We start from the raw sequence: 25,986 nt of genomic DNA, 5'->3' as shown, positions 1-25,986 counted from the left end.
GTCAGTAAAGATTCTAATCAACCATGCAAGTATGCTCTCAAACATAAAGAAAATATTGTGTGAGACTTTTTAAAAAAGTTGACACAACCTAATTTATATAGAATTTAGTACAAAATCAAAATCAGTGAGTGTTAGTCCAAAGGTGTAGTTTTGTGCTTCCTCTCATGACAAGAGGAGATTCCTGGACCACAACAATGAATAACAGAAACTATATATTTCCATGCTCTATTTAAAGTAGGAAAAAAATCCAGAATGTAGAGATCAAAAACTCATCAGGCATCCTATTTTACATCACATTAATAAAGAGTCCCCACAACCTTTTAAAATACCTTTCTGAAATATTACATTCTACTAAAACATTGCAAAATTTAAATAAAAGTTTCAGCATTTGTAATTTACATTTTAGGAACCTGAACAGTTTTTTTTTATTTTTTTATTATAAAGCATATAATTCCTTATGTAATAAAAAGTAACTTTTCCTCATTTCTCAGTCATCTTGAAGTCATTTTAAAATAAAGACGATCTCCTTACAAAATGATACAGGTAAATAGGGCTAACTTTTATGATGAAATTTTACTTCAATAAAGTTGTTTAAAATTTTTTTAAATATAGAAAAAACATTGATCATAATATGGCAAATAAGCTATGCAGTATCTTTTACCACAATACTTTCCTTAACAAATGTACATATTCAGCTTCATTTTCAGATGACAAGCCAATTGTCTTCCAGAAAGTAATGACCAACATATTGTAATCAATTATATATATCAGTGGCCTTCCAAGTTGAAGCATTTTTAAGATACAATTATATATAAATGGTTTTCAGTTACATTTGTACACATCCTTCCAAATGATGGAGTGTTTCATCTGCACACACACATGCATGTGCACTAATTAATCCTCTTATACTGAATTTCATTTCAATCTGATTTTATTCAAGAAATCAAGTCTGTCCTCTGCGATTTCCACTTTAAAATTTTTATTTTACCCCCTTAAATTGCTGCTCATCTTCTACAACTTAAGCCAATGCATCATTTCCTTATCACCGTTCCCAATCTACCTTCTTCGACAAAAGGGAAATGTAGTGTGAACAGCAAATTTTTACTCAACGCCTTGTGAGCTTATAAAGGAATTTTTCCCAGCTCAGACTAACCATTTATTCCATAACTCCTAGTACTGCATCTACCTAAAACACAAGGTCTGGTCAAAGAAAAACTGTCTGGTTTATACATTTACTGTTTCAGCCCAACTGTTTACATACATACGGCATGCAATGTACATTTATAATTCCAAATTATTCTCTCGCCAAATTCTAACCTAGTGAGTTGTTCTGGTTTTGTTGTCTGTGGAGATAAAAGGAAAGGGAAGCTACCGAACCTCTTTCAGACTCGTATTCTCGAGAGTTGAGTCTCTTGAGAAGACCTGAGGGAAGGAATGCAGCTCAGTGATCCAACAGCAGCTGTCCTCCCTGCCACAACTGCTACACCACACCTTTTTTGGAAGCCACACCCTGAAAACTGTGCTGTCAGATCCTCACACAAAGTCAGCTTTTAACAAAATTCTCAAATTTCTATGTAAAATAACAGTGGCAAAATCACTTGAAAAACATTAAGATTTGTGAAGGCAAATAAAATAATAAAAATATTAGTCAAGCCAAATAAACTAATAAAAATATTACCACAGTAACCAGGAAGAGAAGGAGAAAGTGAATTACTGGCAAGTTAAGCAATACTTTTAAATTAATATCTTAAGACAACTTCCAGTCAAGATGGCGGAATAAGCAGACATGGCTCGCCTCCTCGTACGACCACATCAAAATAACTGAAATAGACTTCCGGCCAAGATGGAGGCATAGGTGGACGCCCCATACCTCCACGCACAACCAAGATTGGAACAACAACAATTTAGAGGCAGAATAACACCCAGAACTGACAGAGAATTTATCTGAATGGAAGTCGGACAGCCAAAAAGTTGAAGTAGACCCGTTCATCCGGACCGGTAGGAGGGGCAGACACGAGCAGCCAGGTGAGGGTCATGGCACTGAGAGCAGAGACAGTTGGGTGCATAAGGCAACCGGGCGTACGTAAGGCATCTGGGGCGCACTAGATCGCAGCGGTGGACCCTGAGTATGCAACCAGCAGCTGGTAGACCCAGTGAGGCGGTGATTGTGGAGCTGGGCAGAGCACACAACCCAGGATCCCAGAGAAGGGACTGAGGTCCCACAGAGAACAGAGCTACCGCCATTGTTCCCTCCCACCCCCACCGCCACCCCCACATACAACATCACAATCTAGCGACTGGGCTGCTCAGCCGTGGTGAAGACCTAAGGCTCCGCCCCTCACCATAACAGGAGCGACCAGACCAAAAAAAAAAAACAAAGAGAGAGAGAGAGAGTGATGTCTCAAACAGAAGAACAGATCAATGTCCCAGGACTCATCCTTTTAAGCGACTGAGATACAGCCAATCTATCAGATGCACAGTTCAAAACACTGGTGATCAGGAAGCTCACAGAATTGATTGATTTTGGGTGCAAATTAGATGAACAAATGTAGGTTACCATAAAAGAAATGAAGGAAAATGCACAGGGAACCAATAGTGATGGGAAGGAAACTGGGACTCAAAACAATAGAGTGGACCAGAAGGAAGAAACAACCAAACAGGAAAGAATGGAGAAATAAGAATTTAAAAAAAAAAAACAAGGAGAAGCTTAGGAACCTCCAGGACATCTTGAAATGTTCCAATGTCTAAATTATAGGGGTACTAGAAGGAGAAGAAGAAGAGCAAGAAGTGGAAACATTATTTGAACAAATAATAAAGGAGAACTTCCCCAATGTGGCAAAGGAAATAGACTTCCAGGAAGTCCAGGAAGCTCAGAGAGTCCCAAAGAAGTTGGACCCAAGAAGAAACACACCAAAGCACATCACAATTACATTAGCCAAGGTAAAAATGAAGGAGAGAATCCTAGAAGCAGCAAGAGATAAGGGGACAGTCACCTACAAAGGAGTTCCCATCAGACTGTCAGCTGATTCCTCAAAAGAGACCTTATAGGCAAGAAGGGGCTGGAAAGAAATATTCCAAGTCATGAAAGACAAGGACCTATATCCCAGATTACTTTATCCAGCAAAGCTTTCATTTAGAATGGAAGGGCAGGTAAAGTGCTTCTCAGATAAGGTCAAGTTAAAGGAGTTCATCATCACCAAGTCCTTATTTTATGAAATGTTAGAGGGACTTATCTAAGAAAAGAAGATTTTTTTAAAAAAACATGCATAGTAAAAGGACAGCAAACTCACAATTATGAACAACCACACCTAAAGCAAAACCAAAAGAAACTAAGCAAACAACTAGAACAGGAACAGAACCACAGAAATGGAGATCACATGGAAGGTTAGCAACAGGGGAGTGGGAGGAGGAGAGAGGGGGAAAAGGTATAGAGAATAAGTAGCATAGACCGTAGGTTGAAAATAGACAGGGGGAGGGTAAGAATAGTATGAGAAATGTAGAAGCTAAAGAACTTACAGGTATGACACATGGACATGAACTAAAGGGGGGGGATGTGAGTGGGAGAGGGTGTACAGGGTAGAGGGGAGTGAAGGGGGGAAAATGGGACAACTGTAATAGCATAATCAATAAAATATATTTAAAAAAAAAAGAAACCACATCCATCCAGGCTGGTAGGACGGACATAGACACAAAATGAGTTGCTCCCACACCCACATCGGTAGATAAAAATTAGGGAGGAATATCTCAGGCATGAGGAGTCCCGGCCCCACACCAGGACCCCACCTCAGGGATCCAATGCCAGGAAGATAAGTCCTGACAACTTCTGGCTGCAAACACCAGCAGGGTTTGAGTCAGTGAAAGAAACTGCTAGAGCCTGAAGCACTTCCTCTTAAAGAACCCACATACACACTCACCTACTCACACTAACTCCCTCTGAGCTCCAGCACTAGGGTAGCAACTTGAGAGGCACCAATAGTATATTTGAAGGAACTGAAGTGTTGGCAATTAATTTGAGCAAAGGCCATTCTCCCTTTCCTAAATCCTTCCCCACAGAGCCATAGGTGCCGTATCTGAAACTCCATCAACCTGGCTAACACTGTTTGACCCACCTTAGAGATCCCCAGAGATGGCACCCCACCCAATTAACTGGCCCACACAAGCTGCTTTTCCATATGAATGGCTAGTCTTGGCTCATACTTCACAACTTCCTAAGTGCTCTCAAACAAGCAACAGCTAGACTTAGTGAGCCCCAGGCCTGGCACTAGCAGTAGCTAGCCTGGATTCACAGCTTGGCTTTGCTTGGGAATCTCCAAGCCCAGCAGCAACCATTTCAGATCGCTTTACAGCTCACGTGGGGTGGCCCTGGGCAAAACACAGGTGGAGGCTCACCTTGGCCTCCACCATTCAGGAAACTCCAGGGCCAGCACACCTAGTGGACAGTTACAGACTGCATCAGAGCACCACCACCCTGCCCCTGCACAGCAGATCCTCCATGGAGGGCAGTGGTTGGTGGTCAGTGGCCATCATCCAATCCTTGCAGCTGACTGGCCTGGGTAAATCCCTCCCATTGACCTGCCAACAGCAACCAAGGCTCAACTACAAGAGGAGGGTGTACTCTGCCCACACACAGGGCACACTTCAACTACCCAGCTTGGGTGATAGGGGAGGCTGTGCCACTGAACCCTACGGGACACCTACTACATTAGGCCACACTACCAAGACACAGTCAAAGCAGCTCTACCTAATACATAGAAACAAACACAGGGAGGCTGCCAAAACCAGGAGACAAAGAAGCATGGCCCAAATGAAACAACAGATCAAAACTCCAGAAAAAGAGCTAAATGAAATGGAGACAAGCAATCTATCAGATGCAGACTTCAAAACACTGGTTATAAGGATGCTCAAGTCCAGGTGCAGAAAATAAATCCTCTTTTGCAACCCATAACTCATTGTTTGGTATGAATTTTGATACATACAAGAAGAAACATGATAAAGAAAAAAAAAGGATGCTTAAGGAACTCAGTGAGGACCTCAGCATACAAAAAATCTAGTCAGAAAAAAAGGATACACTAACTGAAATAAAGAACAATTTACAAGCATAGAGCAGCAGAGTGGATGAAGCCAAGAATCAAATCAATGATTTGGGGCATAAGAAAAAAAACAACCAATCAGAACAAAAAGAAAAGAAAAAAGCCAAAAAAATGAGGACAGTATAACCAGCCTCTGGGACAACTTCAAGAGGTCCAACATTCACATCATAAGGGTGCCAGAAGAAGAAGAGAAAGAACAAGAAATGAAAAATCTATTTGAAAAAATAATGAAAGAAAACTTCTCCAATTTGGTGAAGGAAATATACACGCAAGTCCAGGAAGCACAGGGAGTCCCAAACAAGATGGATGCAAAGAGACCCACTGTGAGACACATCATCTTTAAAATGCCACAAGTGAAAGATAAAGAGAGAATCTTAAAAGCAGCAAGAAAAAAGAAGTTAGTTACCTACACGGGAGTTGCCGTAAGACTGTCAGCTGATTTCTCAAAACAAATTTTATAGGCTAGAAGGGATTGGCAAGAAATATTCATAGTCATGAAAAACAGGGACCTACAGCCAAGATTGCTCTACCCAGCAAAGCTATCATTTAGAATTGAAGAGCAGAAAAGAGCTTCCCAGACAAGAAAAAAACTAAAGGAGTGTATCATCACCAAACCATTATTACATGAAATGTTTAAGGGATTTATTTAAGAAAAGGAAAACCAAAACTATGAACAATAAAATGGCAAAAACACATTATCAACAATTGAACCTAAAAAAACCTACTAAGCAAACAAGAAGAACAAAGACAGAATCATGGATACAGAGAACATTTTGATGTCTGCCAGATGGGAGAGGGTTGTGCTAGAATGGGTGAAGAAGTAAGGGGATTAATGAATACAAATAAATGGTTACAAAATAGCCATGGGGATGTAAAGTACAGTATAGGAAATAGAGTAGCCAAAGAACTTATACGTGTGACCCATGGACATGAACAATGGTGTGGAGACTGCCTGAGAGTGGGCAGTGATGGGTAGAAGGGGGCCCCAGGGGAAAAATCAGTACAACTATAATAGCATAATCTCTAAAATATAATAAAATATTAAAAAATAAATTATCTTAAGGCTATAGTTTTCCAACAGATAGGATATATATAGATAGTAAGGGCTTATAAAATTCATCTGAAATGCCCAATAAGGAGGACATTTTACAATCAACAGATATTATTACTCTTTTTTTTTTTAAGTAAACCTACAAGAACAGAGCCTTTCGTTGTTGTTTTTTTTTAAAGATTTTATTTATTTATTTTTAGAGAGGGAAGGGAGGGAGATAGAGAGAGAGAGACAGAGAAACATCAATGTATGGTTGCTGGGGGTTCTGACCTGCAACCCAGGAATGTACCCTGGCTGGGAATCGAACCTGGGACACTTTGGTTCCCAGCCCGCGCTCAATCCACTGAGCTACACCAGCCAGGGACAGATATTATTACTCTTTTAATGTATATAAAAAGGCTTTGTTTCTCTTTATATAATCCTTCTCTGTTTAAACATCTGAGCTTTAGAAATGCTAATATTCAATTTTATAAACTGAAGGTCACCACTAGCGTTACAGACACTGTTAAATGATAATAGAATTTATTTTCACTAAAACTCAGATATGCTTCAGAACCTTCATATAAAAAGCATCTCTTTTGGCCACAAAAAAAGAAAATTTCTGCAAGAAAACTCTGGATTACATTAAGAAAAATGTTCTATTCAGCACATAACTAAACATCTCATAAATACTTATTACTAGTACCTGGCTGGCGTAGCTCAGTGGATTGAGCGCAGGCTGGGAACCAAAGTGTCCCAGGTTCGATTCCCAGCCAGGGTACATTCCTGGGTTGCAGGCCACGGCCCCCAGCAACCGCACATTGATGTTTCTCTCTCTCTCTCTATCTCCCTCCCTTCCCTCTCTAAAAATAAATAAATAAAATATTAAAAAAAAAATACTTATTACTAATACATATAAATACCACAATATTTTTAATAATTTTTAAAAGCCTAAGTTAACAAAGCCTTTGTTCTGTTTTTACTTTCAAGTACAATACAAGCCATATGAAATTAGCAATAAATATGAACATACTGTACAAACTCCGTTAAGACACTACACATAAGTCAACAGTCACAGTGATGGTAGAAAAACAAGAGAACTAGGTTAAAAAGGCACACATGGAAGGGAAGTTAAGAGCCCTGTACTAAGGTAGTGGATGATTCTTTCATTGAATTCCACTAGATTCAAAAAGAATACAAAATCAAGATGATGATATATTTATGTTCCACTGGGAGATCACAACACACTTAGAATTAAGAAGGTGGGAAGGAACCAGGTAGCTCTCAGTGGACACTGCTCTCTATAACAGAAGAAACAGCTTACTTCCAACACCTAACAAAGCTAATAAACCAAGCTAATAAACCAAGCATGCTCCTGTAGTATAGGTATGGAGTCCAGTAGTACATATCATCTCTCTCTTCCCTAAAAAGGCTTCTAGTAACAGTCATATATGAATGACTTCTAAAAAAGAAATTTCAAAATGATGGGAAGCAAAAAAAAACCTACTCTAATTTAAGTCATTAAGTTTCTAATCAAAATGATTTGAAAATACCAACTTTGAGAGACTACACAGCATAGTGCCAAGAAGCAGAGTCTGTGGTGACAAATAGCAATAAGGGTGACACTGTATAGGTCATGTGTCTTCCTTTCCCAGTCTCCACCACCTTGTCTTGAAATATGCAGAAACTTCACACTGAAGTTATTTCATTTGATACTTGCAATAATTTACAGGAAAAGCCTAACACACAGTAGCTTTTAACCAATTCAGCTCCCTTCCCTGAAAATGTGTACAAAAATCCTAATTTTATGTAGAACTAGCCTATACAAAGTATCGTCACCTAAGAGAAGTACAGTACACCATACATTTTTCATTCAGTTGTATTTTGAAGGAGTTCAAGTTTACTGCAATTTCAGCTCCCACAAAATTAATCTATTCCTTATCTTAATATATTTTCTTTTATAAATGAACAGAAGATACTGATGTGTACTGTTGTGGTCACCAGTTCTTAAAACTGAAACAGAAAGCAGGCATTGTTGTTGTACTTAAGAAACTTTATGTGCACTCACTCATACTTTAATTATGGGCAGTGTTACATCTAAAAATCCAAGTCCAAACACAAAAGTGTAACTTTAATGTCCTTAAAATTCTGCTAACCACACGTGTGGTCCTTGAATGCATTCCTTACACAAACACTTCTATATTATCAATCTAATACACCCCACTGAGCTCAGTTTTAAAAATCAAAACTACTTCAAATTAAATGGCCAGGTCCAGAAAATATGCTTACATTATAGGCATTCCATTATAATACTATCTCCTATACCAAATAAACTAGTTTATTTGTTTCTAAAAGATATATTAATTTGCTTAACTCAAACATAAGATGTTATCATATGACTTGACATTATCACCAAGCATTTCTAAAATATAAATTGGAAATGTTCTTTTAATGAAGCAGGCCCTGCTTCCCTGTATTATTTTTTTAAAAAAGAATACATGAAAGCCTGACTTTTTACTATAATAACTTCTAAAATTTAACATACAACTGAGGGCTTTTTCTTTGTCAAAACAATAAACTTCTTGTCTGCTGGAACCCAAGTCGTGTTCATTTCCATATCTTCACACCTCCCAGCACTGTACCCTGTAACACCTATCACACACAGAGAACATTTCCTGAATGAATGAACTATACACAAATACACAAAGAAACTTCAAGAACTGTAAAGGCCCAACAAATGTAAAGTGATTTCTCTGAAACCACAAACATCCAAGCTAAACACTCTATTCTGACTTAGGTAAGCTTATCCCAAGTATATCTAACACACATTATTCTCATGTATTTATGAACTACAACCTCAGTGGATGGCCTTGTGAAGAACTTTTCTCAACTAACCAAAAAGCACATGCTATCTTCATTCATAAGCAGACATGACTACAAAATACACCTCTCTCTCTCTCCCTCCTTCCCTCCCTCCCCAACATATACCTGCCATATCTGTATCTAAACGAAGGTTGTTCCTAAAGCAGTCACCTTGGGAAACCATACCTCACTTACTGGGCTAGGCAATGGTTAAGAGTTCTTTGCTGAAATTAGGCAAGAGTTGTGAAGTTCTGAAGAGATCCAAAAAGTGTTAGTCACAAGGTTCGTATGCCCAATGCTTCAAAAGAAAAGCTAATATCCAATAGATCAGAGTTTTGGAGTGAGGCAAGGTTTATTAGTCTAGAAGTCCTAGGGGACAATTAATTCTCAAATCCATCTAGAGAGTTCAAAATTCAGGCTCCCATATATATGTCAAGGGAAGAAAGGATAGGTGAAACAAGATGTGGGGGGAGGAAGAGCCGTAGACAGCTAGTCACCGAAAAGGAATCCAAAGAAAAGCACAGCCCTGGCTGGTGTGGCTCAGTGGACTGAATGCTGGCCTGCGAACCAGGGGGCCGCTGGTTCAATTCCCAGTCAGGGCACATGCCTCGGTTGAGGGCCAGGTCCCAGGTTGTGGGCATGCAAGAGGCAACCGCACACTGATGTTTCTCTCCTTCCTTCTCCCTCCCTTCCCCTCTCTCTAGAAATAAATACATAAAACCTTTTTTAAAAAAGCAAGAAAAGCATAAAATTTCTAAAGCCCTTTGTTCTTGGACTGTCCATTGACACCAGCTGATCTGAGTCAGTCCTGGAGACTCCTGCAGGTCTTTGGTAAAGTCATCATTTCATACATATTTCCCACCACTGGAGGGGGGCCACCCTCTGGCAAGGGGCTGCTCTCACAAAAACTCCAGGCACAAGCAGAATTCCTCTACTTAATTATTGTATTTGTAGCAGGAGCTACTAGCCTGAAGGCCAACAGAGCAGAGAAGCATTTCACTGTTACAAAAGTAGAAGAATCACTGCTATAAACATTTTTTGAAACTAAAATACCTTATGTTTAACTAAAACATTGTTCAATATCGTATCACATACTTGATTCATCAGAGTTGGCCTCAAATGGCCCGTGACCATTGTAACACTAAATGTACTCTCAAGATACAAAGATTTGCCACCAATAAGGACATTAAAAATGATTTACCAACATCTCAAAAAGAAATAACACAAAAAGTATCAATAATCAAGTCAGCATTATTAGAAAAAAGTTTAATCTACAAACAAGTGCTTACTTGAAGAAGACACTCATGGAATATATGCATTTTATTGTATTTCATTTTATTTTATTTTTAATCCTCTCCCGAGGATATGCTTATTGATTTTAGTGAGAGAGGAAAGGAGAGAGAGAAACATTGATCGGTTGCCCGGTTGCCTGCCATACATGCCCTGACTGGGGATGGAACCTACAACCCTTTTGTTTTGGGTGGAGGGCACTGTATGGGATGACACTCTAAATAACTTAGCCATCCAGCCAGGACATGAAATGTCTGCAATTAAAACGTATTTCTTTCAAAAGTCCCTGTACCTACAGAGTCAATTTAATTACTTTCTGTGACACTAATTTCATGGTTTCATGGAACCACGTATCCATGATATAACTGTTCTGAGTTTAAGGTAAAGACATCATTTTTGAGTACTACAACTGTGCAGAAACTTTATTTCTTTAATATGACCTTTACCCCTTTCTTTCCTTTTGATCCAAACTGACCTCCCCCAGCACCCTGACTCATCTGCCTCCCTCTCCCTAGCATGTCCACTCCCTTAATCATTAAACCCTCAGAACGATAGGGCTCTTGTTAGTATCGTACTGTCTTAAGAACAAAGCCTGTCTGTTGGCCACAGAAGCAGAGTTTCGGTCAGGCTAAAGGTAACATCTTGACTTCAGTTGGGTTTCAGCCCCAGGCCCCTGAAAGCAGAAGGGCCCCACAGACCACACCCTCACGCCACCAGACAGAACAGTGCCATGGCTGACCTCAGGACCTGGCCCCAACCAGTCAGTAGACCCCTCGACCCCAACTCCTTTAGCTGCCATGATTAATGGTTTTTCCCCTATGTAACCCATCCCCTGGCAGCCATCAGGGAGCCAGCACCTTTAGCACTAGCATACCTATGACTCCAGGCTTGGTGCCATTTCCTCAAATAACAAAGCTCCCTTTTCTTTGGGGCACACTCCTCTTCGAGGTTGACTGGGCCTTAATGTGCACAGGTGAACTGACCCCATTAGTCTGGTGGTACAAGTAGGTTTCATTCTTTGAAATGAGAAGCAAGCAGGCACTATTTGTAAATTATGAACCACCTTTTTCCTCAAAATAAAAAGGGTTTGAAAAAGGTAATGAACAAGCTCTAACAGCCCTCACTAAGTAAGCCCCTGTGAGGTTTTAACTAAGATAATTATAGTCCTAGTATCACATAGTTAAAAATAGCAATATCAAGCATATACCCACATGATCTATTTCTTCTCCAAATAGTAAAAATATCTACTATTGGTAATTGAGAGCTCATTTTGAATTTCTGTGTATGCTGTTTTCAATAATCTCCGTATACATTATACATAAACTATATTTTATACCTATTTTAATCACTTATACAGTTAAATGAAAATATTTGGGTCTATATTTGATTACTAAAACACTGTAAAACTATTAAGCAATAAAACTCTTAAAAAGTCCCATTATTCTACAATAATGACAATGACTACTGGCATTGGTAATCCAGAAATCATTCATATCTTATATTGAATCTAAATATAAAATCAGTAGAGATCCTCTTCTTAAATGCTTTACAGAGCTAATATTGCTCATATTTCCTCAACCTACAGAACTTAGACAAATGATTTAAAGGTCCTACAGTCTACTGCATGCAAGCCAGACTAAAGTTAAAAACTGACTATGCATTTCTAAAGTGTGGACAATCAATAGCATATAAAATTAATACACATATATACAAGTAATGCAAGTATATAAAAGTAATATACTACATTAACAAGAAAAATTAATTTCATATTCAAATCAGTGCTTCTATAATTCTCCCTTTCTTCTTATTCCCAAATAACAAGCCAAAATTAGGTGTACATAGCAAAGCTTAATATTCTTGTGTAAATGAATCAGGACTTATTTTACACAGAGGAGTAAATGTTATAAGACTAAACACAAAGTGCTAATGAACTAAAATTTAAATTAAAAAGTGTTATTTAGTCACAGAAAAAAATCAACCTCTGATTTTTTTTATGTTTCAGGGAATTACCTTAAGGGCTATTTATTCATAATACTCAAACTAGTACCATCAAAATGTGTTAAGGCAGGCTCAAGCTAAATTACACTAAAAATCACTAATGAATAGAGAAGTAATTCTAAAACCATATTTTGAGTACTTTATCAAAAGAGCAAAAGTATTAAGACCAATTCTGCTGTCTAAAAAACATGTCATCAAAAACATTAAGTTAATAATATAAGGCCATTCAATTGCTGGTAAAAATAATAATGCCCTGGCCAGTGGGGTTGAGCTGGAGCGTAGACCTGTAAATGGAAAGATGGCTGGTCTGATCCTTGGTCAGGGCACGTATACCAGAAGCAACCAATCAATGCTTCTCTCTCACAATGATGTTCCTCTCCCTCTCTCTCTCCCTCCCTTCCCCTCTCTCTAAAATCAATAAGCACGTCCTGGAATAAGAATAAAAAAAAAAAAACTATGAAGGGAGCAAGTTTCTAGTCCTGCCCCATCCTCACATGCTATACGGAAACCATGACTTGCCCATTATACACACAAAGGCAACTGTGAGGTACAGAATAGTGGTTAAGAACAGTGTTTTGGACTGGCAGAGAATGCACTGCCTGTCTGATTTAAAATAAGACACAACCTGTCCATTCTCACTTTTAAAGTAGGGATGCCAATATTTCCTCATATCACAAAAACTAAGCAAGATAGCATATATGAAGTCCTGGGCCAGTGCCTGTCACAAAGAATTCAAATTATGGTGCCATTTAATATTCATACAGACAGACACAGTAACAAATATAGACGTTATATATGCCCCTTAATATACTTATTTCCTAGCCCTGACACATGAGAGGACCTAGAAGCATTGACACTTCACAGCGGCAATGAGCAAACCTGGTGTCCGCATCTCTGATCTACTTCTAAACACCATTCTCTAAGTGAAAGGGACCAGGGCTCCTTGGAAACGTGGTTGCTTCCAAGGATGAGGAAGAAAAAATATGAGACTAGAACATCTTCAAATGCCAGAAAATAAGAAAATGCTCAAAAAAGAATGAGGGCATGTTGAGAAGACCCAGAAGCCAGCCTGAACAAGGTCCTGTGGCCAAACTTGGAACAATGAGCAGCAAAAGAAATAATGATCCCACCAGACTACATCTCACAGAATTAAAAAAATCCGTGAGTCTGTACTGTGAAAGGATAGCTCTTCCTTACACAAGGATTCCATTAATAAATGTGGATGAAAGAAGAAAACAGAAAATCACCACTAAGCGAACAATGCAGTAATGACTGTTGCAGGCAAGATCCGCTGACAGATGCTAACATTAGTAGACAGAAAGGCCAAAGAGAAACAGGATACTTACACACTACAATAACTTCACTGTGGAGAAATCTGGCAGACAAGGGTTAGTGCCCTAGTAATAAGATATAGTGACATCACGAGCCCCTGATATTATGTACTGAGAAGGACACACTAACACTTCTGTCCTCTTCCTGCCGAAAAATGCACACATAACCTTACTCTAATCATGACAAAACATCACACAAACCCAAGTTGGGGTCATTCTACAAAACAACTAATCAGTTTTCTTCAGGAGTTCAAGAACACAAAAGACAAGAAACTGAGGAATTGTCACAGACTGGGGAAGACTAAGGAGACATTACAAATAAATGGAAGGTAAGATCCTACATTAGATCCTGGAACAAAAAAAGAACATAAATGGGAAAACTGGTAAAATTCAAGTAAGATTTGTAGTTTAGATAATAATATTGCACTGTTAATTTCCTAGTTTATTCATTATACTATAATTATATATTATACTATAATTTTGTATATTAGGGGAAGATGGGTGAGGGGACACATGAACTCTGTGATTTTACTACTTTTGTGTAAGGTTAAACTTGTCTCAAAACAGTTTTTAAAGCTTTTTTAATATATGAAATCCACAGTTGCATAGGCAATGTATTACAGCTTTCTCTTTGCTTTGCCTTAAAATCATTACCATATTTTTCAGACCATAAGACACATTTATCCCTGCCCCCCAAATCTGGGAGGAATAATGGTTGTTAATGCTGCTGTTGAGTTCTGTTTACATTTACATTGGTGAAATATTATTTTATGTTATTAAATATTTTACCACACATTTTTTGCTTCAAAATTTTTTTTCCTATTTTCCTCCTCTAAAACCTAGGTGTATCTTATGGTCCGAAAATACGGAAGCTATGTTAAAATATCCCTTCATTGCTGAAACTAGAATACATACATCTAAAAACTGAGCTCTGAAAAATGTAATCAATAAATACATTACAGATCCCATTACCTGTAATTTTATATCCATAAGCAGCTAGTTGTCCAGCCATATATTCTCCATCTGAATTATTATGAGAACAACCCCATGTCCGTATCCAAATTTTCTGTATGCCAGGAATAGTGCTATCAAACAATCAATAAAAGAAAAAAGTGAGCTTTGTTCAATGATTTTTAAAATAAAACATACTAGATGATTTCTGGGCATATTATGAAAAACATAAACCACTCACTGCATCCCATTCACAAGCTATTCATTAAATGCACCAACTTAATCTATAATCTGTTGGCACACCAAAAGTCTAATATCAAGATAAAATAACCACAGAATTCTAAGGTAAGACTCTCTACACAAAAATATCTCCTTTTTCTCTGAATTGTATTTTAAATTCAGTAGTACTAATGTACTACTGATATTAAGTTTGACTCTTAAATGGTACATACAAGTAACAATAGCAAAGAAAATGGTTCTAGTTAACAATGATAAATAAAAAAAAAGTAACTTAAGTATATCCATCTGCTCACAAAGAGAGACTCTATATACTCACTCCAATCTATTTTATAACTTAGAGATATAAATAACTGCATCAAAATGGACAAACTATCATCTTATGGCATTATTAAAAGTACTTCATCTATAAAAATACAGTTCAAAAATATAGTTTTAGGAAAGAATAAAAGGGCTTTCGACTTGGATTGCCCTAATAATTTAAAATTAAACAGAAATTACCTTAAGAATAGGTTCAGGACAAATTTGAAAAACATCAGTTATTTTTAAAATAGAAGCAAACATCCCTGGCTGGTGTGGTTCAGTGGATTGAGCACCGGCCTACAAACTGAAACATCACCGGTTCGATTCCCAGTCAGAGCACATGTCTCGGTTGCAGGCCAGGTCCCCAGTAGGGGACAAGCAAGAGGCAACTGATGTTTTTCTCGTACGTTGATGTTTCTCTCCCTCTCTTTCTCCCTCCCTCTCTAAAAATAAATAAATGAAATCTTTTATAAAAGTAAAATAGAAGCAAATATTTTCATATATTTTAAAAGCTTAATGATCCAAACAAATTCAAGTATATTAAAATTTCCAACAATACTAAATAAATATAAGTATATTAAATTATACAACTGCATAATCAACCATTCCTGACTAGGTTTTATTAGAATTTCGCCAGAGATTTAATTTTGTAAACAGTGCAATAATTTGTGTCCAATGCCTTTACCTGAACCATAAGTATTTGTAACTTTGCTAACAAAAATCAAATGTCCAAACCACCTCTCTATCATAAGAACCACAAATTGCAGTAGAAATTTCAATTTGGAAGTTACAGAAAATTACATACCAGATATAGTAATATCAAAAAGGTGAGGGTAGGGTCCTATCTATACACCCAATACTGTCCTAAGCCCTGCCTTCAAGGAACATGCAGTTTAAGACCTTTTTTTAACCAATTACATTGCTAAATTAAAAAACATTCAAATAAAAAATTAATCTACAAGCCCTGGCTGGCGTAGCTCAGTGGATGCAGCGCGGGCTGGGAACCAAAGTGTCCCAGGTTCGATTCCCAGCCAGGGTACATGCCTGGGTTGCAGGCCATAACTCCCAGCAACCGCACATTGATGTTTCTCTCTCTCTCTCTCTCTCCCTCCCTTCCCTCTCTAAAAATAAATAAATAAAATCTTTAAAAAAAAAAATTAATCTACATACTTTCTCTCAAAGGTTTGAAGATTTTTTAAAAGAGAACTTACGCATATCACATAGACCAGTGCTACCAGCTTCTCCCTGGGAATGACATGGAATTAAAAAAAACAAAGCTTACCTATCACTTGGTGGACTCTCCTCCTCTTGCAAATTCTGTTGGGTATTTCTTCTTCGCACCTTTGGAACAATGTGCTTTCTTGCAAAATGCCTATCTTGTGGCTTTGAATCTTGCTGCGACACAATATCTTCTATGTCATCCACTAGTGTATCACAGGATGCAGAAGGCATCTTCTTCACCCCATAAAAGAGTTATAAATGATACAAGCTTATGAGTCTCTCAGAAAATGTTTAACACAGCTTCACCTATAAAGTATCCTTGCTGAACTTGAATCCAATAAAGCATTTTGTTTTAACTTCAGGTTTACAGAAAATGCAGAGATAAAGAAACATAAGGACACAATCAGACAAATCGTATTGATAGTGGGACATTCCAAGGCTCAAACTGAACTATGTCTTCAACAAATCAATATCATGGAGAAAAAAGCAAGAGAACTGTTCAAGATCAAAGGAAACTTAAAAGCACACCACCTAAATGCAATGCATGTTCTTGTTTAGATCTTACTTCATCCAACCAGCTGCAAGACAATTGGGGAACGACTAGGGAAATCAGAATGTGAACTGGGTATCAGATAACATTAGGATGATGTTATTTATCAGTGATTTTCAACCTTTTTCATTTCATGGCACACATAAACTAATTACAAAATTCTGCAGCACACCAAAAAATAGATTACATTTTTACAGATCTGACAAAAAAGAGATATAATTTTGATTGATTTACAAAAAAAACAATAATAGTGGTAATTACCTACTCTTTTTGCTCCAGAGTGACTTTTGAAAAAATCAGGTACCTATACTTTTATATAAGGATTTCTGGTACCAAGAATTAATCAATCCTTACTATGCAACATGACCAGTAAGATGCACTTCTATTGTATGACCTATATATTTATGGTTCAAGACAGGGCATTCACACCGGATGGGTATTGTTGTGTTGTCTGCTGTCATTTCTTTTTGTTTAGCAATCTAACAGAAAAGAGGTCAGTGCTGACTAGTAAGGTACTGCATACTTTAAAAACTCTTGAAGCACACCAGTTCAAAATCATTGCTATACATGATTAAATATAAAGTATTGCCCCTATGTTTAAAAATCTTACTTTTTTTACACTGAATACATTATTTATATGTTATAAAATATCTTTTTTGGATATGTTATAAAATATATTGAATACCTGGACGTGAAATGTCATTACATTGTAATTTACTAAAATAAAAATTAAATTAAGAAATATGGGAAAACATTTACAACTCTTAATTCTAGAAAAAAGATGTATTGGTGTTCATTATCCTATTTTTGTAAATAAGAAAAGAAAATGTGGACACAGCTTCCAGGAAGATAGAGTAGACATTCTTTTCCCTGTGTCTCCTGATAAGTACAACCAAAACTCTGGACATTACATATAAAATAAACACAAGAAGACTTTGAAAGGTGGAAAGAAAATGGTAACAGGCTAGGGACCTTGGAATCCAAGAAAAAACACAACGGTGAGTTCCTTGTGGTTTATTTTGCCTCCTGTCCCCAGACACAGAGCTAAAGAAGCCAGTGACCCTGAAGTACCAACACACATAGATGATAAAAGCCCCAACAAAAGCCTGTTTTCTTGTCAAGGAACCAGAAAAGGGGCAGCCTACCAACACAGAAAATTTTGACAATAACTATTCTGCATGTGAAAAAAAAACTCTACAAAACACAAAACTATAATCCCACCTCCAGACAAGCCACAGAAGTCCAGGTGGGGACCCTGGACTTCCACACTAACCAACGAAGCAGTAATGAAACCCTACTCCACCCACGGTGTTAATGAAGATTAAATTGACATAAGTTTAAAATTAAATTCCTATCAAAATCTAAAACAACTGGTTAAAAAAAAAAGAAAAAAGTGGGCGGAATTAGCCTGACCAATTCTAAGACTCATTAAGTAATCAAGACTGTGTAATATTGGTGGAATATAAACACATCAACAAAACATAACAGAGAACCTGGAAATAGACCTACAGAAATAAGCCCAAATGATTTTTCACAAAAGTACAGAAGCTGTTCAATGGAGGAAAGAGAAACTTCAAAAATTAGTGCTGGAGCAACTGGACATTTATAGACAAAACTGTGAACTGCAACCTAAGTCTCACACCTTACAAAACGTACCATGGACTTAAATGTAAAATGTTAAGACTATGTAACTTTTAGAAAAAATCATTAGAGAAAATTTGCTAGACCTACAGCTAGGTGAAGAGTTCTTAGACTTGATACCAAAAGCACAATCAATAAAAATAAAAATTACATCCAGATATCATCAAAATTAAAAATTTTTGCTCTGCAAAGGACCCTTTTGAGAGAATGAAAAGTCAAAGTACAGAGTGGGAGCAAATATTTGCAAATCTGACAAAGGACTACTATCTTGAATTAAAAACACAATACTGAAAAAAATCCAATTAGAAAATGAACAAAAGAAAGACATTTCATCTAGGAAAATATACAGGGGATAGGTGGGAGAGAGTGAGTGGGGGAGGAATGGTGAAGGAAGGAATATGGTTTGGGGAGGTGAATACACTAGACAATATACAGATGGTGTATTATAGAATCGTACCCCTGAAACATGTCACCCCAATATGTTCAATTTAAAAAATACAATAGTTACAGATACACAGAGGCCTAATAAGCACATGAGAAGACATTCAACATTACTACACAGCTATCAGAATGGCTAAAATAACAAATAGTGAGGCCCTGGCCAGGTAGCTCATTTGGTTAGAGTGTCATCCCGACATGTCAAGGTTGTAGGTTCAATACCCAGTCAGGGCACATACAGGAAGCAACCAGTGAATGTGTAAGTAAGTGGAACAACAAATCAAAGTGCCTCTTTCTCTCTCTCTCAAATCAAAAATTTTAAAAAATAGTGAGAACACTAAATGCTGATGAGTATGCAGAATGGAATCACTCATACAATCCTGATGGGAATATAAAATGGCACAGTTGCTTGGAGAAAAAAGTTTGGCATTTTCTTTAAAAAATTAATTATTTAACTACCATGCAACCTGGCCATTGTATTTCTGAGGGCTTAATCCGTGAGATGTAAAGAGTAACAATCACAAAAAACCTGAACATAAATGTTTATAGTAACTTTCTTTGTAACACCCAAAACCTAGAAACAACCCAGATGCCCTTCAGTAAGTTGAATAGTTAAACAAAACTGTGGTACGTCCATACTCAACAGTAAAGAAGGATGTACTGTTGATGTATGAAACAACCTGGGTGAAAGGCCAAAGAATGATGCTGAGCAAGTGAATACAGCCAATCCTAAAAGGTCGCATGCTTACACAATTATTTATGTAACATACTTGAAATTGAAATTAAATTATAGAAATGGAAAACAAAATAGTAGTTGCCAGGGATTAAGGAGAGGACAGCTAGGAGGAAAGTGAATGTGAACAAAAAAGGGCAACATGAAAGAACCCTGTGGTAGTGAAAATATTCTATATCCGGACTATACAAATATCAATATCCTGGTTCTGGTATTACATTGTAGTTTTGCAAGATGTTACAATTGGGGGAAACTGGGTAAAGTGTATGGCATCTCCACATAATTTTTATAACTGTAAGTGAATCTATAATTATGTTAAAATAAAAAAATTCTTAAAGAAACTATCTAGGAAAAAAAGAAAGAAAAAGAAGGTATACTTGAAAGTACACTTCCTGGTAGCACTACCACCAATACTATATCCAGACACAAAGAAGGTGCTCAGAGTCAACTCATTAACCATTCACAACTCCATTAGGCAGTGTTATTATCCTCATTTTAAAGCAATTGGAAGCACAGAAAAGCTAACTTACCCAGGGAAGCACAGCAAGCATTCCATGCCAGGTGAGCCCAAGCCCATATGCTGTGCAGCACTCAACTGCCTACTTACTCAGTGTATGTACACTGAGTGACCACTCATCTGGGCCACCAAAACCACTGTAAAGAACCCTATACTCTCCTCTGGTCTCAGCCTTTCTGATGAATTTTCCTTCTCTTCATTTGCCAAATTTCCGTCTTTTAATTAACAACTTTCAAGTAAGAGTAGCTTCCAGCCATGATTCTGTAGCTCAGCGGATAGGGCACTGACCCAACCGAAAGGTCGCCTATTTGATCATCAGGGCACATGCCTGGGTTGCAGGCCAGGTCCCACGTTGGGAACATGCAAAAGGCAATCAATGGATGTTTCTCTCTCTCTCCTTTTCCCTCCCTTCCCCTCTCTCTAAAAATAAATAAAATATTTTAAAAGAAAAAGAAAAAGAGTGGCTTCCAGCCAGGCTCACTCTGTACCTTTTACTGTAATATCCTCTTTACAACTATGACAAATTATGCCCTGTAAATCACACAAACCTATGTTCGAATCTCAGCTAGCTTTACATAGTAAGAGCAAAATAAAAAGATCACAATAACCCAATAACCAAAACGACAATCAATCAAGGATTTGCTAAATTACCGTTAAAATGCATACCACATGGGCATGGAGGGGCTATCAATCACAAACCTCCTCCTTCCATAGGCACAAGACTAGGGGACGTGACCCAAGCCTGCCAGAGTAGCCCATCCTCCTGACCACAGTGACCAGTTCAGGGTTGGCTGTCTCAAGCCTTACCGGTCATGATCATCACCAGGACTTCTGTGCTGAGCTAACAGGAGAGATGGCTCCTCTTTTCACTGAAGTGGCTAAGTTGGGAGGATGTCAACTCGATGATTCTGGAGACCATCTGTAAGTCACAGGGCAGAAGGCCACCTAAAGAATGAACTAGTAAGAACCGAAGAGATGGGAGCCATACTGACATTATTTGAGTACCCAGACCCAACCAATGCCTAAAGCCTGATGCTGCCCACTCTACCCGGTCATGTCAGGCAATAAATTTCTTCCATGGCTTCAGTTAGTTTGAGTTGGGTTTTCTGCTCTTGCATACAAGAGCTCTGGCCAACTCAGCAAACTCAGTAAGGTGAAATGAACTAAGTTAGTCTTTCTCAAATTGGTTCCATTTGAGGTATTAACTATCACTGAAAAAACGGATCTGTGGTCAAATTAATATAGAAATCCTGCCTCCTTATAAATTCTCAGCATGTATAAGTAGAGCAAAGACTGTGAAGAACTGCTTTCAGTAAAGAAACCACCGTCTGCAAACCAAAAGGTCACCAGCTTGATTCCCAATCAGGGCACATGGGTTGCAAGGCAGGTTCCCACTTGGGGGTGTTAAGAGAGGCAACTGATTGTTTCTCTCTCTCTCTCTCTCTCTCTCTCTCTCTCTCTTTCTCGCTCTCATTCTTTCTCTCCTTCTCCCTCCCTCCTTCCCTTCTCCCTAAAAATAAATAAAATATTTTTTAAGTCAAAATGAGAACACTTGATCTTCTCCCGACTTGATTTCTACATGCAACCACCACCAAACACTACACCAGACCCTTCCACAATTTTCCCCATCCCATGTAAAGGCAAACCCAGCCTTCTACCCGCTCAGACCAAAAATCCTGGAATCCCCTCCCTAATCCATTGCACCAACAAAATCCTGTTGGTTCTATCTTTAAAATATATTCAGAACCTGACTATCTCTGATCCTACTTACTGTTACATTCTTGGTCCAAACCATCATCAACTCTTGCCTAGCTCACTTAGTCTCCCTGCTTCTACCCTTAATTCCCAAAGGACATTTCAGCATAGAAATCAGGAAGGATCCCTTTAAAATCTAAGTTTATCTCAAGCTTCTGATCAAAACCTTTCAATGTCTTCTACCTCAGTAAAAAGTCAAGGTACTACAAGAGTCTGCAAGACCTACGTAATCAACTTTCTGTTACTTTCTTGACTTAATTGCCTATCACTCTCCCCTTCGCTCCACTCAGCCACATGGGCTTCCTTGCCCGTTCATACCTACCAGGTGTACAAACATCTCAGGGTCTTATTCTTGCCTGGAATATCTTCAACCCCTTCAGGACTTTGCTCAAATGTCCCCAGTGAGGCCTTGCTGAGCAACTCCCACATCTCACCACATATATATATACACTCTCTATTTCCATTCCCCACCTTGTTTTCTTTCCTTGGCACTTCATCACCTGCTAGATGTTTTCATTCTATTGTTACTACCTATCTCTTTCTACTAGAATATACTCTGTGTCTGTAAAGGTTTTCGTGTGCTTTGTTCACTGCTTTATTCCAGGGGGAGCCTAGAACTATGTCTAACATATTGCTCGTTCTCAATATTTTTTACTGTAGACTATCCAGTCTAACAAAGTATGGCCCCTAGTTATCCCCTCTGTCACCTCCCACTCTGTACCAACTGTACTAACCTTTTAGATATTCTCTAAGTATGCCAAACTAGTTTCTGACTCAGGGGCCTTCACAATTGCTATTCCTCTGCCTGTAATATCATCCCCCAGATATCCCTACGGCTTGCTGCCCACTTATCCACTCACATGGCACTTCCTTGGAAAGGCCTTTCCTAAACAACATGTCTGAAATAACGACACAGTGACCAAGCATTCCCCGGACATTCTCACTAACCTCTAACCCTACTTTATGCTTCATTTCTATTCATAGCACTAACCTACCTGATACCATATATGCAACTGCATCTGTCTTTCTCATTACACTGTAAGCTCCACAAGGACAGAGGCATCATCTCTTTTTCGCCACTATATCTAGAACACTTCCCAATATTCTCATGTGTGTAGCCACAGTTGTGAAACAAAATTCTACACCAGTACTTTTTACAGTGTGGTTCCCAGACCACCACAACCAGAATTACTGGGGAACTTGTTAGAAATGAAAAGTCTCCAGCTCCACTTTAGATCTATTGAATCAGATATTCTGAGTAAAGCCCAGTAATCTTTAACAAGCCTTCCAGATAATTTTGATGGCCACTAAAATTTAAGAATCATTTTCCTAGAATTATTCTGTCATAAAAGCCATCAAGCATGTTTGTCAAAAATGCATTACCTAGTCAACTGATTTTCAACAAGGATGCAAAAACAATTTCACTGAGGGAAAGAACAGCCTTTTCAACAAATGGACAACTAGAGAGCCACACGCAATGAATGAAGGTGGATTCCTACCTCTTATCACATACAAAAAGTTAACTCAAAATGAATCACAGACCTAAATTTAAGAGCTAATACTATAAAACTCTTAGAAAAAAACATAGGTGTAAATTTTCATGACGTTAGAGTAAGCACTGGTTTCTTAGTTATGACACGAAAAAACAAGCAACAAAAGAAAAAACAGATGAGACCTTAACAAAATTCAAAATTTTTATGCTTCAAAGGACACCATCAAGAGAGTGAAAAGACAACTCCACACAATGGGAGAAAAGATTTGTAAATCATATTTCTGATAAAAAGTCTTATATCAGAACACATAGGAAAAAAAAACACAGTTCAACAACAGAAGACAAATAACCCAGTGCAAAATACAGGCAAAGGATTTGAATAGACACTTATCCAAAGAAGATACACAAATGACCAATAAGCACATGAAAAGATGTATCACTAGCTATCAGGGAAATGCAAATCAAAATCATGAAATACCACTTCACACTTGCTAGGATGGCTAGATTCAAAAAGGCAGAGAATAGCACTGTGGATTAGAACAACCAGAGAGAGAGAGAACAGAGAAGAGGAAAGGGGAAAGGGCCAAGTCTTCAGAAATTCCAAATTTAACTGCCAAGTAAAAGAGAACCAGCTTTTAATAAGAACCAAGAAGCAGCCACCACATAAGGGAACAAACCAGCTGTCATTGAAGGCAAAGGCAGAGAGCATGTCAGTGGACTCAGTCATTGTAACCTAACACAGACAGATGGTTAAGTAAAATAAATGAAAATGTTTCTTGGATTTAGTGATATGGAGATCATAGTATATCCATATAATGATGGTGGGAAAGTTACTAAGAACTTGGGCTTTTTGCACATTTTATAATGTGTAACATAACACTCAAACAAAAAAAGATTTAAAATAAGTGAATACCTTGATTATCTGCAATTAGTCTCAAATCCTCTTGAAAGACTGGTCTGGAAAATAAAAATTGATTAGAAAAAGCAAGTTCACAACAAGTTCACAAAACTACAGTAAGAACTCTTTTAAAAAATTACCTAAAAGAGATTAGCCTCCATAAAACACTGTCTTATACAGCAGGGTTAATTATGGCCCATACTACTTGCAACTTCTTAATGATTAGAACAAGTGTGTTGACATCTGCCGTATATGCCATGACTAGGATCCAGCGTCTAGCAACAGTAAGAAATACTATCCGGCACTATCACAGTCTGCGTGATTCAAGTAATACCAAGAACTACAAAACGGAAATGAGGAATGAAATAGGTAGACATCCAAATCACCTTCCATCCGAAAGACACGGGTCGCCCTGAGATGCAGACTGATTTTATGACTAAACGAGAATGAAAAGTGAAAACACAGGACATCTACTCTTACGATTCCAGTTTAAATTCTTAATGAGGTACAGCTCTGTGAAAGCTAAATAACTGCGACAGTCTCCTCCCGTCCTACACAATCACTAACGCAGAAAGTGGGAGAACGAATAAAGTTTATCTTGACAATAAGGAACGAGATCCCTTCACACTCCGTACAGCTCTGCACCACCTGAGGCCAAGGACCCTGTCCTCACTTTTGGAAGCACTCCCAGCCTCCCCGTTCCCCCATCCCACCTGGCAGGTCCCTCTTTAACTGCGAAATAAACCAGCGAAGACTATAATTGGGGAAACAAGGCTACGCCATGAAACGAGCTCCGGCCGCACTGTGCCCCACACTGATCCACCTGCCACCCTTACCCAGTAGTCGAGAAATAACAAACCAGACCAAAGAAACTCACCGCTCTCCGGAACAGCACAGACTTCAGATGGAGCTCGCCATGACACCTACGTCCCGCCACGTTCAACTGCGCGTGCTCGGCGACGGTGGCCCGGGGAGATCAAATTACATCACTGCTGAAGCGCGAGTTCTGCTTTAATTTAGTTTAGTAATGATTATGCTTATATTTCTTTTGGCTGCAGAGGCAAAAATAGACGCCCAAGGCATCGGGTTCTTAGAACCAGTTAACAGTTAACTTCTCAGTACCTACTGTGTGTCAGGCACTGTGTTAAGGTTAAAGGCTTTACATAAACATCTTCTATTGACTTATTTATTATTATATATTATTTTACAAAAGAGGAAACTGGAGTTTAAGTACTTGCCCAAAGTTACTCCCCCAGTAATACCTCTGTGATGAATTCAGTTCTTCCTGAATCCCAAAGAACCTACTTTTTTCATTACATTTTCTAGCTTACTCAACCTTTTGTGAAAAGAGGTCATATTAGGGAAGAGAATAGAAAAGGACAGAGAAAGAAAATTGGTAGATTAAATTTAATATAGGTCACTAAACACCAAGCAAGTTAGCAGCTAAACTGTAAAGCAGTTGAACAGAGAAAGAGAACTTCCGTGGAGTATACTGATTCTAACATGGTGTTTTACACGTGTTATCTCACTTTATTATTTTTTCTCCAAGGCACTATTTGACTTCCTGTTCCCCAGAAGACTTTCGAAAGTGGAGGCCATGAGCCATGAACAGAAACTCAGAAATCATGAGCTATATGTCTGACTATGGG

At 38.2% G+C, this 25,986-nt stretch overlaps 1 protein-coding gene and 1 pseudogene across 3 annotated transcripts in view; one reads left to right on the top strand and one right to left on the bottom strand.

Moving 5' to 3' along the window:
• The window catches only part of CDKAL1 (CDK5 regulatory subunit associated protein 1 like 1), a 651,862-nt gene extending 626,569 nt beyond the window's left edge, over positions 1-25,293 (bottom strand). The window contains exons 1-5 of one of the 3 annotated variants that reach the window (XM_045847147.1): positions 25,215-25,276; positions 24,353-24,396; positions 21,000-21,137; positions 16,375-16,547; positions 14,574-14,686 (exon numbers count right to left, since the gene is read on the bottom strand). In XM_045847147.1, coding sequence (XP_045703103.1) covers positions 14,574-14,686; positions 16,375-16,544 — 283 coding nt within the window. In that variant the 5' untranslated portion in view covers positions 16,545-16,547; positions 21,000-21,137; positions 24,353-24,396; positions 25,215-25,276. Of the gene's footprint in view, positions 1-14,573; positions 14,687-16,374; positions 16,548-20,999; positions 21,138-24,352; positions 24,397-25,214 lie in introns of all 3 variants that reach the window. The other 2 variants (XM_045847145.1, XM_045847146.1) reach the window with 2 other exon arrangements.
• LOC123824095 lies at positions 4,899-4,989 on the top strand (annotated as a pseudogene).
• Positions 25,294-25,986: the final 693 nt, after the last annotated feature.

The sequence above is a fragment of the Phyllostomus hastatus genome, unplaced genomic scaffold (assembly GCF_019186645.2).
Source record: "Phyllostomus hastatus isolate PE091 unplaced genomic scaffold, TTU_PhHast_1.1 phas_contig_524, whole genome shotgun sequence".
Taxonomy (NCBI): domain Eukaryota; kingdom Metazoa; phylum Chordata; class Mammalia; order Chiroptera; family Phyllostomidae; genus Phyllostomus; species Phyllostomus hastatus.
This window is presented reverse-complemented; position numbering and strand designations above follow the sequence as displayed.